General features: G+C 40.6%; 1 protein-coding gene across 3 annotated transcripts in view; it reads left to right on the top strand.

Annotated features, from left to right (window-relative positions):
• The window catches only part of tbc1d14 (TBC1 domain family, member 14), a 44,430-nt gene extending 31,540 nt beyond the window's left edge, over positions 1-12,890 (top strand). For 2 of the 3 annotated variants that reach the window (XM_061709489.1, XM_061709488.1), the window contains 6 exons: positions 157-392; positions 2,021-2,092; positions 4,517-4,645; positions 7,091-7,200; positions 9,906-10,164; positions 12,124-12,890. In XM_061709489.1, the coding sequence (XP_061565473.1) occupies positions 157-392; positions 2,021-2,092; positions 4,517-4,645; positions 7,091-7,200; positions 9,906-10,164; positions 12,124-12,192 (875 nt within the window). In that variant the 3' untranslated portion in view covers positions 12,193-12,890. The remainder of the gene's footprint in view (positions 1-156; positions 393-2,020; positions 2,093-4,516; positions 4,646-7,090; positions 7,201-9,905; positions 10,165-12,123) is intronic. The other variant, XM_061709490.1, reaches the window with a different exon arrangement.
• The last annotated feature ends 224 nt before the right edge of the window (positions 12,891-13,114 follow it).

The following is a 13,114-nucleotide window of genomic DNA, read 5'->3' as shown; positions in this document are numbered from 1 at the left end:
CTAGAGGGCAGCCACAGCTCAAATCATGTTGTTTCCTTTAATTACTCTTACTGCTGCTGCTGCAGTGTCATGAACTAAAAGGTTTGCATCCACTAATCCTGCCATCTTCCTGCTTTTGCTCATTTCGATATGTATTGGTGTTTTGTGTCCCTGCAGAGCTTTATAGTATCTGTCTCGCTCGGGCAAAAGAGAAATGGAAGACCACAACAGCACCAACCACAGACACTGAAGGTAAAGCCGAAGAGCAAACTGAACTTTGGTCAGGGGAAGTGTTCCATGCCGTGCCAAAGCCATGTCTGTCTGATCCAGGTTCTTCGGACCGGGAGTCCAGCCTGGAGCTGATCAAGCTGGACATCTCCAGAACCTTCCCCCAGCTGTGCATCTTTCAGAAGGTCAGTGAGGAAGGTCTGCCTGTCACATGGGCTTCCAGTGAACGTAGAAGAAACAAAAACAGCAGAAGACGGTGTTCTCTTTCATAATATTTTGCTTGATGTCTCACTGTGGGAAACCTGGTACCTGCGGCAGACGGATACGTTTTACCAGCCAATCAGGATTGGTGTAATGATATGTAATGTATAAGAAATTACAGCATTTTCCGGACTATAAGTCGCCTTTATTTTCATAGTTTGGCCGGGGGTGCGACTTATACTCTGGAGTGACTTATGTGTGAAATTATTAACACATTATTACCGGTTTATCATTTCACATGTTATTTTCACACTAAACCGCGAAAGGACGAACTGCAACTGACGATGAGTCTGACGTAATCGACGTAGAAGAGGAAGCGCTGCATCTTCTACCTCCGGAGTTAGCGGAGTTGTTTAAAAGTGACACCGACGGGGCCCTGGATAGCTCAGTGGGTTGAGCGGGTGCCATTTGTAGAGGCTATAGTCCTCGTGCAGTAAGCGCAGGTTCGATTCCCGGTCTGTTGCTCTATACTGCAATGTCTTCCCCCCTCTCTCTACCCATTTCCTGTCTACTTACTTTCTAACTAAAGGCCACTAGTGCCACAAAAAAAAAAAAAGTGACACCGAGGATGAAGATTTCATTGGATTTTAGTTATTTGGAATTACACGGATGGTTTGGTAAACTTCTTAGCATGTTTTGGGCATCTGTATCGGATCATTCTGGGCTTTTTTTTTTAAACAAAGTTTTTGATATGTTATGTTAACATACTAGGCAGTTCTCAGTTGTGTCATGTAACGTAAGAAAACCATACAATTTCTCAGCCTCTTGTTACCTCTATTCTATTTTTATTTCAAATTTCCTATCAAGATGACATGTCTGTTCTCGGTGTTGGGTTTTATCAAATACATTTCCCCCAAAAATGCGACTTATACTCCAGTGCAATGTTTTTTCCTTCTTTATTATGCATTTTATGGCTGGTGTGACTTGTACTCCGGGGCGACTTATAGTCCGGAAACACGGTAAATGAAATAAAAACAAAAACAAATAATTTCTTTACGGAGAATCAGTGTTTCCACCCGGGCTCGGATCACTGGGTTTTTCCCTGATTCACTGATTCTTTCCATTTTTTGGTGATTGGCCGATAGGTTGATACAGCTGCTCTGAGCTGTACGAGCGCTCAGCGAACAGTAGCATAGTGCCTTTGACTCGTTGGTAAGATGGGCTGTTGGAATTTATGCGCGGTGAAGTTAATTTCTCAGTGTGTGAAGTTGTTGAAATGTGTGTCTGGTGCCCTGCAGTTCACACTCTTAAATTGGCAGCTTCATCAATGAGTTTACTCAAGTTAGTGACACTGACTTGGCACCAGGCCAAACTAACTTAAGCTACTGATATGTTACGTAAGGGTAGCGGACATCAAGTCTCTTTAACTTGTAAAATGTATTATGTGTTATCTTAAGCTAATAAGGCTACTTTTACACACAAAAAAATCATCCTTGTATCCCTAATTAGAAAGCTCAGAGATATTAAGACTATGACAAACAAGAGGGCAAGTGTGTGTGTTCATTAATGTATTCCTGACCATTGTCTTCACTATTCCTTTGTCCACTTTCAGGGCGGGCCCTATCACGATGTGCTGCACAGCATTCTGGGAGCATACACCTGTTACCGGCCAGACGTCGGCTATGTAAGTTGATCTCCAAGCACCCTTTTTACCAGTGAATACAGCTCACTACGGGTAGACAGGAAAGGGAATTTCGCACATTGCCAAGCAAGCAATAGTGACTTTAAAATAAATAAATGACTGAACTGTATGTAATGTCACGTGCTAATGCCTTCATACATGCTCAGGAAGATTAAAGGAACGGCTGGGAGCACATGAGATCTCACTGCGTGAAAGAAAAAAATCATGCCGGATAGCTGCACTGACATGAACTAGGTAATGTGTCTGGAACCAAAAGATGCCTTGTCATTTGATAGAAAGGAAAATAACCTATAGAAATATAGACAACCTGAAAATGAAAGTGAAAACATTACGCAGCAAGCAAGTCCATTTGGCTGAAATTGAATTGCAGCAACTGGAAATGCTACTCAAAAGTTTTTATGGCTCTCAAATGCAGGTCTCAGATTAGGTGAGTGTGGCAGTCAGTCAGTCGTATTAATTCCTCTTCTTAATTCCACTCTTGCCACATGAGCCTGGGCTTTGCTGTACAACAGGAAAACCCAGGACCCGCTGCACCAGTGTAGAAGCGGCTCCAAGGATTTCATGCCAGTACCTAATGGCAGTCAGGGTACCGGTGTATAACTAGTACAGGTCTGTGTGAGGAGAGACGTGGATGTTCCTCCCCCGACTGTCAACAGTGACTGCAGTTACATGCAGTCAATAACCCTTTTAAAACCGGAATATTGGCAATAACCCGAATTTGCACAGCCATGTAAACACCAATAACCCCTTTGAATAACCCGAATTTGCTCATATTCGGGTTTTTAAAAACCCGAATATGACCCCTGGGTTACTCCTTTTAAAACCCGAATATTCGGTCATGTAAACGCCTAACGGGATTTCCCCATCAAACGGAACATGAATTTGTTTTCTGCGCGTGTTCTTTTCGCAAGGAATCTTGGTCTTTTGAGTCCAGGAAGTTCTTATAAACACGGAGAAACGCAAGACCAGGAGGAGACTAATCACTTCATAAATGTAATGAAGGATATTAACATTTTGGCATTTGTAGACGGTAGAAAGTACGGGGATAGCGAGATTTACAAGAAGGTGCGCGAAAAGTTGGGCGAAGCAGCATTTGTTTTGAATTTGGATACAGGAAGAAGAAGCGGAAATGACGGGAATTGAGTCATGACGTTCTCCGCGCGTCGCTGCTTTGATCCAGATATCCCAAATGATTAATCACCATGTAAACAGGGAGAACCCTGTTTGCTCACGCATGGAAACAGATTATTCAGAATGTTTCAGTAACCGGAATATTAGCAATAATCCCAAATTTTGACTGCATGTAAACGTAGTGAATGTTTAAGGCACGCTAACGTCCTGTGTGGCTTTTCCAGACCCTTTCATGTCCGTCATATGTGCTCCAAGTGAACCTGCTCTCATCTGTGAAGAATGCAGGGCGTCTGTGGTGCACATGTGTTCGTAGGGCCCACTAGACTAGAGGACATGAGGTGTTGTTTCTGTCAGCCTGTTTCAATTTTAGTTTTAGTCTAGTCTTTGGGTCAAGCTATCATTTTAGTTTTTATTAGTTTTAGTCACGTTCATTCTCCTTATAGTCGTGTCAAGTTTCAGTCGACTAAAAGTCTGACCATTTTAGTCTAGTTTTAGTCAAAGACTGTATGTATCCAAACCCATTTTACAATTCAAACAAGGTTCTCTTAATATTATATTGTTGTTACCTTAGAGACTCAAGAATACATTCATTCCAGATACAGAAGACTCTAATTTGAGTTTACAACATATTTATCTTTTTCAACGACACATTGGATGCCAGTGACCTCCATCTGTAAAACCATTTCCTGCCTAAGGGGTCAAAATGATCTGCCAGGCAACTCAGCCTTCCTTCAATTCTCCGTCTCTACTTGACCTAATCTTTGAAACTTTGAAACTGAGGAGTTTAGTGACGTTTTCTTTTAATCACTTGAAGATGGTATTAGAATTTTTTTTTCTTTTTTTTGCTTACCCTCTTAACTAAATTCACAGACAAATCCTGGTATTAAACAAGTGCCAGCCAGCTTTAAAAGCTTTAGTCATCCAGCTGCACCATCAAGTTGAACTTGCGTTGCTCTTTTGAGCCATGCTTGGAGAGGCTGCTGTTGTGGTTGTTGGTGCTCTTGTTTGCAGCCTCGCGCTGCTGTGTACATCTGGGTAGAAATGACTGTTATTTCCTGTACTGACCCCAACCCATGGGTGCTTTCACGGCGCTGCGCATTTACCTTTGCTTGCAGGTTCTTTGCATCCCTCTCTGTGAGCATCTGTCACGTAAATGTTACTCCTTTACAGTATCGGTTGTTGACTCTGTAGCACTTTCTGTGTTGAAGACAGAAGTCATGGCATCACTTCTCAGTGTTTACTCACATGACTGCTTATGTCTGGTTGGTTTTTCAGGTGCAGGGAATGTCGTTCATCGCAGCAGTTCTGATCCTGAATCTGGACACGGCTGATGCCTTCATAGCTTTTGCCAACCTGCTCAACAAGCCCTGTCAGATGGCCTTTTTCAGAGTCGATCACAGCCTTGTCAGTACCACACACACACACACACACACACACACACACACACACACACACACACACACACACACACACACACACACACACACACACACACGCTCTCATTACAAAAGTCTGTCCCGTAAATCAGTCCACATAAGATTGTATTTGTTCTGTGTCTGTGTGAAGTCTGTATCAAACCTAAGGAAGTAATAAAGGCAGAAATGCAGGTGTGTGAAGTCAAACTCATCACTCAGTGATCTATAATGGCGCTTTTCCACTAGTACCTACTCGGCTCTATTCTACTCAGCTCGGCTCGACCCAACTCGGCCTGGTTTCTTTTCCATAACAATTCAACACCTGGAGCAGAAGTAGGAGGTTGGAGGAAGCTGCTGTGACGTATTTGAATGTGTGATCTAAAGAGATGATAGATGTGCTGCTGGGTCTGTGGCTTGTGTTTGATATCAAGTTAAAAAATTAGAGTGAGAGAAGCTTCAAGCGGCAACGCTTTTTTTTTGTTGGTTTGTCTCGGCTGCTGAAAAGTCAGCTGGAGACGCGAGCAGCTATGAAGAGACAGAGCTCCTGGTAGATCTGGTCGTTCCTTATCGCCCGTCTACATCCCTTTTTAATTCTCTCCTCAGCCACCAGGTTTATGAACATCTGCACCTCAGAGTTGGATCAGAACAGACTTTTGCTGCCATTGCCTGTTGAATAAAATGAACAAGAAGCCGCTCTTTCGCTGATTTCTGTCTCCTTCTCAGACGTCTGACTCCAACCCCCCGACCAATCGGTGGCCTGTAGTGTGATGACGTCAGATACAGCCGACTCAGCCGCTTAGAACCTCAGCAGAATAGTTACAGAAAAGTATCTACTCAGCACGTTAGACCCCTGGTGGGAAAGGCGCCAAACCGAGGCGAGTCGGGCTGAGTAGATACTAGTGGAAAAGCGCCATAAACTTCCACACCATATAAAGCAGGCACCCAGTTACACTTTGCTATGGATCATCATTGATCCCTGATCTGTTCGGATCAATATCTTCGGTTTGGCACACACGTGATCCGTGGATTGATTTATCAAAAAGGAAAAAAAGAAGTTGTGAGCATGCTCAGTCCATTCATGGCCAACGGAGGAGCTTGACCGCCCCGCGTCATTTAATCCCCCTGTATGGGAGCGATTTGGCCCCCCGTCAAATGAACTGATGAAGGAAGGAGGTTGGTGGATAAAACCGTGACGCCGTGTCGGCGCTGTGGCACAAGAACCCCTACGACGGTGGAAACATGCCAAGCATGGCCGCGCATTTAAAGCCACATCCCTCCCCAGGGGAGGGGAGGAAGGCTGCTCAACAACCACGCCACCACAGCGTGTTTGCAGCCCCGTGTTGCACAATCCGAGCGGGCTGCAGCGTCACACAGCTATCGGTGTGTTTACGTAGCGACTGCAAAGAGGTCCACTCTCCCCAGACAATGTAGACAGCCCTCTCTTTTAGAAAAAGACTTTGAAATGATAAGATATACCAATACGGAAGAGTATTAGGGCCAGGCAGGAGAAAAATAAAAATAATATTTTAGAGGAGGAAGATTTTTTTTTTCATTATGCACTTGGAGAAAAAAGTTGAAATGTCAAGAAAATCTCAAAATGTCGAGAATAATGTTGAAGTACAATTTAGAGAAAAACGTCCAAATATATTTCAACATCATTCTCGACATTTTGACTTTTTTCTCAAAGAAAACAGCCTTGAGCAGCAGCAGCCAACATGTTACACCGTTATTTACACCAATGTGTAGTAGAGCACCTTTACCTACAAGATCTTGAATTAATCATTTTCTACAGTATATCATATTATTATTCACTTCATCCTGAAACACTGAATTGAATAAGTCTGTATTTAATCTATTATATAAATATCCTCACGAATGTTTAAAAGGCTAATTATATGAAGAGTGTATTCATACCATGCTGTACATTTCGGTACAATATTAATTAGAAAAACAACTTAAGTACAAGGTTATTACAGATTTGAATCTGCATATAAGGCTTCCAAGCCATTATCCCTCGTTATTAAGCTGTCAAATATAACATAAATGATAAAATATCAAAACAATACCATCCTGTGTTTTCGAGAGAGTATTTTCTGATCTCCAAAGCCAGAGACATGAGGGCTGAAGAAAAGATAAACATTGATGACTGTGGACTGAGTTTATCTATTTGTCTTTGTTTGATTTGGATTTGATTGTTAACATTCTCAATAACATGAAAATGGAAGGATGAGAAAAGAAAAAAAAACAGTTGATAGTTTTTATAACATGCTCTTTTAGTGTAATACAATCGTAGCGGTATTGTAAACCACGATAACTTCTGTGAACCTTCATGACGGTCCAGACATCCTCAAATCCCATCTGTCTGTCATAACTTTTACAGATGTTTCTCAGTGTGGTGTCTGTGGTCTAAGATCAAATTCTCTCCTCTCTCCAGATGTTGACATACTTTGCAGCATTTGAAGTGTTCTTTGAAGAAAATCTACCAAAGCTCTTTGCACATTTCAAGATAAACAACTTGACCCCTGATATTTATTTGATAGACTGGTAAGTCTTGCTTTGTTTGTCTCTCTTTGACATGTCTTGTATTCTTCATAGAACATTGACTCTCCTTATTTGACCGCAGTAGTTACCTTTTGCCTATCTAACACTCGAAACCTGCAAATTACCAATTTGAATGATGTTCCATTATGTCATCTGACACTGAGCAGTAAGGACGGCTGCACAAGCAACATGTATTTCCTCTCCAGCTTCGAGGCGAATGCCCTTTATGCTCCGTTCTGCTGACAGCGTGTTTCATCTTACTAGTCACATTTGTTGCATCAGCCATTTCCCTAAAAGAGATACATTAAGTAAAAAAAATATTTGTTTATAGCCATTTACTGTGGAAATGTTTACTTCTGTTCACCCTTACTATGGAAATCTCATGGCATCTTGTTTATAAGGAGATAAGTTCTGGACTTAGAAAATCTATTTTATATTTCAAATCATTTTTATTGTCATTGTTTGGGATTTGTTTTTACCTGAAACTACAAAATAATAACCAAAGCACCATGTCGCTGGAGTGGCAGTGTTTATAAGGCCACTTTATGATATTTTTGGGCTACAAGTTACCAGTTAGTATTGTTTAAAGAGCCTTTGTTGAAGGTTATAGCGCTAGTGTTGTTTCTGTCAGCCTGTTTCAATTTTAGTTTTAGTCTAGACCTTTATGCTATCATTTTAGTTTTCATTAGTTTAAGTCATGTTCATTCTCCTTTTTAGTCATGTCAAGTTTCAGTTGACTAAAAGTCATTTTAGTCTTATTTTAGTCAGAATTGTCCAGGACCATTTTAGTCTAGTTTTAGTCAGATTGTATTTATCCAAACCCATTTTAAAATTCAAACAAGGTTATCTTATTATTATATTATTGTTACCTTATAGACTCATGAATACATTCATTCCAGATACAGAAGACTCTAATTTGAGTTTACAACATATTTATTTTTCCACATTTCTCCCCGTCTTTGTCTTTTCCAACGACACATTGGGTTTTCTTTTCCACGTCTATGTAGGAAAGTGTATCCAAAGATGGTTCTTCTTCTTCTTCTCCAGCCCCAGAGCAGATCCCAGCGTTTCTCTATGTAACTTTGTTTTTAATTGACGTTAACTAGAGCTCTGCGTTAACGGCATCAGCCTCTAACTCTGCAGCTGATTCTGGATCTGGACCTGGATCTGATTCCCCGCTGCAGCGACTGGGATTGAGGACGTGACGTCACCCAGCAGAACTAAACCAGAGGAAACTACTGAAAACATGGACATTAAGGATCTTTGTTAGAACACTTCGTCTCGTTTTGGTCAACGAAAATGAATACACATTTTAGCAGTTTTTATTTATTTATTTATTTATTTATTTATTGAGTTTTTATTTTGTAATCTACATTTTAGTCTTGTTTTTATTCCTCTACAATATTGCATTATGTATCTAATTATCGTTATCGTCACATGACCAGCATTTTCATTGCGTCTCGTCTCGTTTTCCTCAGGTGATAAAGGTTCGTTGACGACGATATTTAGTCATAATTTTTGTTGACGAAAGCAACTTTATATAGCGGTGGGCGAGGCTGCTCTCCTGTAGCGTCTGTACCGAGGCTACTGCTCTAGAGGTGTGTTGTCTACTCAGTTCAAGAGCCTTTAGAGTAGCTCTGGACACACACCAACCGTTTTTTGTTTTCTAATGATAAGGCACAGTTTCTTTGAGTCCCGGACTCTGCCGCCCCTTTACATACGAGGAGCCGAACGTTTTGCTCCTCATCTCTCCACATTGAGTAGTGGTTTCACTAACTTCTAGGGTTGTCAGCCGTCCCTTGAAAAACTAAATCGTCCCGTATTTATAAACTAAAGTCTGCGTCCCGTATTGAGCTGAAAGGGGACGCACTTTGTCCCGTATTACTGTGAGTCATAAAATAGTCATAAAATGCCATTGGAAAATGGCATTGAGCTGTTGAGTTCATAAGTTATTGTTTCTGTTTTACAACTGTAGCTACAGTCATGGCCTTTGAGGCACAAATATGTTTACACGTTTTCTACAGACTTTCTGTTTGCACTTTTGTTATTGCACTAAAAATGTGCACTATTACAGAATCGATTTTAGGTTAAGCAGGACAGGTTTCTGTTTAAGAAAGATACTTGTTTTATTCAGTTAATTTAGTTATTTTGTATTAAAGTTAATTGTTGGATAATAATTTGTTTTCCATGTGTTGATGGTTTTAAAAATATGCATCTAATTCAATTCAGGTTCCAGTCAAATAGTTAAAAAATCATTTTACTCACTAAAAAAGGGGCTAAAAAAATTCACCACACCAGGAAAGGTGAAGGCAATCTGCCGATGAGTTGTCCTTTATTTATTTTACAGGGAGTTGGCAACCCTACTAACTTCCCACGATAAGTCTTTGATAGTCTTAGTTAAAATGATCATCCTAATGACAGATCCTTTTCAATAATTTCCCAACTCGAGGTACTCGAGAAGTACCACTGAACCACTGAAGTACTCCAGAAAATGACAAAGGTGAAATAAAGTATAGCTGATTTCCAAAAGTGGTCCAGTTTTCTGCTCAGTCTGGGGTTCATTGTGTTGGACGTGAAGGAGACGGGACCTTCAGATGGCACTTGTGCTGGATGTTGGTCCATCGGTGTTTCAGCAACCACACCCTCTTCTGCGTGTGCAAACGAGACGCCTGTAGTTGACGTGTTGTTCCTGTTTCTTGCCTCTCCAGGATCTTCACCCTGTACAGCAAGCCGCTGCCCCTGGACCTGGCGTGCCGGGTGTGGGACGTGTTCTGCAGAGACGGGGAGGAGTTCCTGTTCCGCACGGCGCTGGGCCTGCTGCGCCTCTACCACGACGTCCTGACCTGCATGGACTTCATCCACATGGCTCAGTTCCTGACTCGCCTCCCCGACCTCGTCCCCGCCGAGCAGCTCTTCCAGCACATCGCTGCTGTCCACATGACCAGCCGCAACAGGAAATGGGCTCAGGTGCTGATTTAATTCAGTCATTCATGTCACTAGTGTTGTTGTTGTCAGCTTAGTTTCAATTCTAGTTTTAGTCTAGTCCAGGGATCAGCAACCTGCAGCTCTAGAGCCACCTTAGTGGCTCCCGGAGCTTTTTCAAAATTGTTTTTTTTTTTTTCCTTTGTTCTTTTTTTCTTTCTTTTTTTTTTCTTTTTTTCTTCTTTTTTTTCCCTCGACATTTCGACTTTTTTCTCGACATTTCGATTTTTTCTCGACATTTCGACTTTTTTCTTAAGATTGTACTTTAATATTAATCTCGACATTTCAACTTTTTTCTCGACATTTTGACTTTTTTCTAGACATTTTGACTTTTTTCTCGACATTTCGACACTTTTCTCGACATTTCGACTTTTTTCTCGACATTTCGTCTTTTTTCTCGACATTTCGACTTTTTTCTAGACATTTCGTCTTTTTTCTCGACATTTCGACTTACATTAATCTCGACATTTTGACTTTTTTCTCGACATTTTGACTTTTTTCTCGACATTTTGACTTTTTCTCGACATTTTGACTTTTTTTCGACATTTCGACTTTTTTCTCGACATTTCGACTTACATTAATCTCAACATTTTTACTTTTTTCTCGACATTTTGACTTTTTCTCGACATTTTGACTTTTTTTCAACATTTCGACTTGTTTCTCAAGGTTGTACTTCAACATTAATCTCGACATTTTGACTTTTATCTTGACATTTCGACTTTTTTCTCGACATTTCGACTTTTTTCTAGACATTTCGACTTTTTTCTCGACATTTCGACTTATATTAATCTCGACATTTTGACTTTTTTCTCGTCATTTTGACTTTTTCTCGACATTTTGACTTTTTTTCGACATTTCGACTTGTTTCTCAAGGTTGTACTTCAACATTAATCTCAACATTTTGACTTTTTTCTCGAAATTTCGACTTTTTTCTTGAAGTGCATAATAAAAAAAAACTCTTCCCCCAGTTCTAACTAATATAGATACATGCAGCATGTGTTGCCTTCATTCTAAGTCTTATACAAGACTTTTCATTTTTTGCGGCCAGACATATTTGTTTTTTGTGTTTTTGGTCCAATATGGCTCTTTCAACATTTTGGGTTGCCGACCCCTGGTCTAGTCTTTGGGTCAAGCTATCATTTTAGTTTTATTCATTTTAGTGGTTTTATTTTATTCATCCTTTTAGTCGTGTGACAGTTTCAGTCGACTAAAAGTCTGAGCATTTTAGTCTTATTTAGTCGGATATATATAATAGTCCAGGACCATTTTAGTCTAGTTTTAGTCAAATATTGTATTTAGCCAAACCCATTTTACAATTCACAAACAAGGTTCTCTTATTATTATATTATTGTTACCTATAGACTCATGAATACATTCATTCCAGATACAGAAGACTCTAATTTGAGTTTACAATATATTTATTTTATTTATGGACGTGATGTCACCAGCAGCAGCAGCCACTAAACCAGAGGAAACTACTTAAAAATTGGATATTAAGGATCTTTGTTAGAACATCCTGTCTCTTTTTAGTCAACGAAAATGAAGACACATTTTAGCAGATTTTTATTTTGTAATCTACATTTTAGTCTCGTTTTTATTCCTCTACGATATTGCATTATATATTTAATTATCGTTATCGTCACATGACCAGCATTTTCATTGCGTCTCGTCTCGTTTTCCTCAAGTGATAAAGGTTCGTTGACGACGATATTTACTCATAATTTTCGTTGACGAAAGCAACTTTACATGTCAGTTATGTATTTATTTATTTATTGACTGTCTCTTAGCTGCCTGTCTCACATGGATCTAGTAGAATTGATACACTTTTCACATTTATTTTCTCCAGTTTGTGCCCTGATCTTGATTTGGTTGAGTCTTCTAGCGTGTTAATAACTTCCTTGTTGAAGATGCTCACGGTTTTCCACTTGTCCCTCCTCCTGTCAGGTCCTGCAGGCGTTGACTGAGCAGAAGAAATTAGGAGTGAGACAATCCGGTGCCGAAGCGATGAGCTGAGATCAGAGGGAATACATCGCACACTTCCTCCCTCAGTCAGATCCTCTCCAGGAAACCTTCAGAAAAAAGCCTGGACCCTCGCCAGACCAGATCCACCTGAAAGAGACAGACCTTCCATCAGAGTTACAGCTGCTATGATCAAACTACTCTCCATATTGCTGTGTCAGTGTCCTGACAGCACGCTGGAGGAGGCTCCGATCAGGCCTGAGTGTGAAACAGAAATATGAGGCCTTATTTAACTGTCTATACCGCCTGGAAATTGTAACTAGGAAAAGGTGACGAATGTAAGACACACTTCCACATTCATGTACATACCGGGGTGAGTGAGACCTTCACGGACCAGAGGAAACCAGAGATTCCAGCTACCGCTGTAACCCTTCCCACTCGTCTTAATCCTCTGCTGTCAGCACTCTCTCAGCATCGCTGTGTTTGCTTCCTGAGTTCAGGTTATGTTGATGAACTTCTGTCTTTGACACTAGCAAGTGGAATATTAGCTCGTTTCTCAGCGTATCGGTACTTTTTTTGTTCCCTCAACACTGGAGTCATTCCTTCAGGCAGTGTTGTGCAAGTTCATACTTCTCATGAACCAGTTCATAGTTCAGTTCACATCGTTTAATTAATAATTCACGTTCATAGTTCACCATTTTCACTTTGAACTAGTTCAAATTCAGTTCATTTCAGTATTTTTCGGTCAGAAGTACGAATGAAACGCCAGACTATCCTAAAACTGTTCCCTGTATACAATCATGTATTGTCTTAGTGGCTTCTCAACTTTACTCAGAGGCTGTAAATCTCCAACAATGTCGTCCATTATCAGTTTATCTACCTGTTGCTGGGAAATCAACCCCCTGAAGGTGCAGCAGTGGGACTGGGGTTGTTTGGGGCTGATGGGTCTTCTTGCTCTTTCCTGATAACCTTTTTT

The sequence above is a fragment of the Cololabis saira genome, chromosome 20 (genome assembly GCF_033807715.1).
Source record: "Cololabis saira isolate AMF1-May2022 chromosome 20, fColSai1.1, whole genome shotgun sequence".
Classification (NCBI taxonomy): Eukaryota; Metazoa; Chordata; class Actinopteri; order Beloniformes; family Belonidae; genus Cololabis; species Cololabis saira.
Note: the sequence above shows the minus strand (reverse complement) of the source record. Positions and strands in the feature narration are given on the sequence as shown.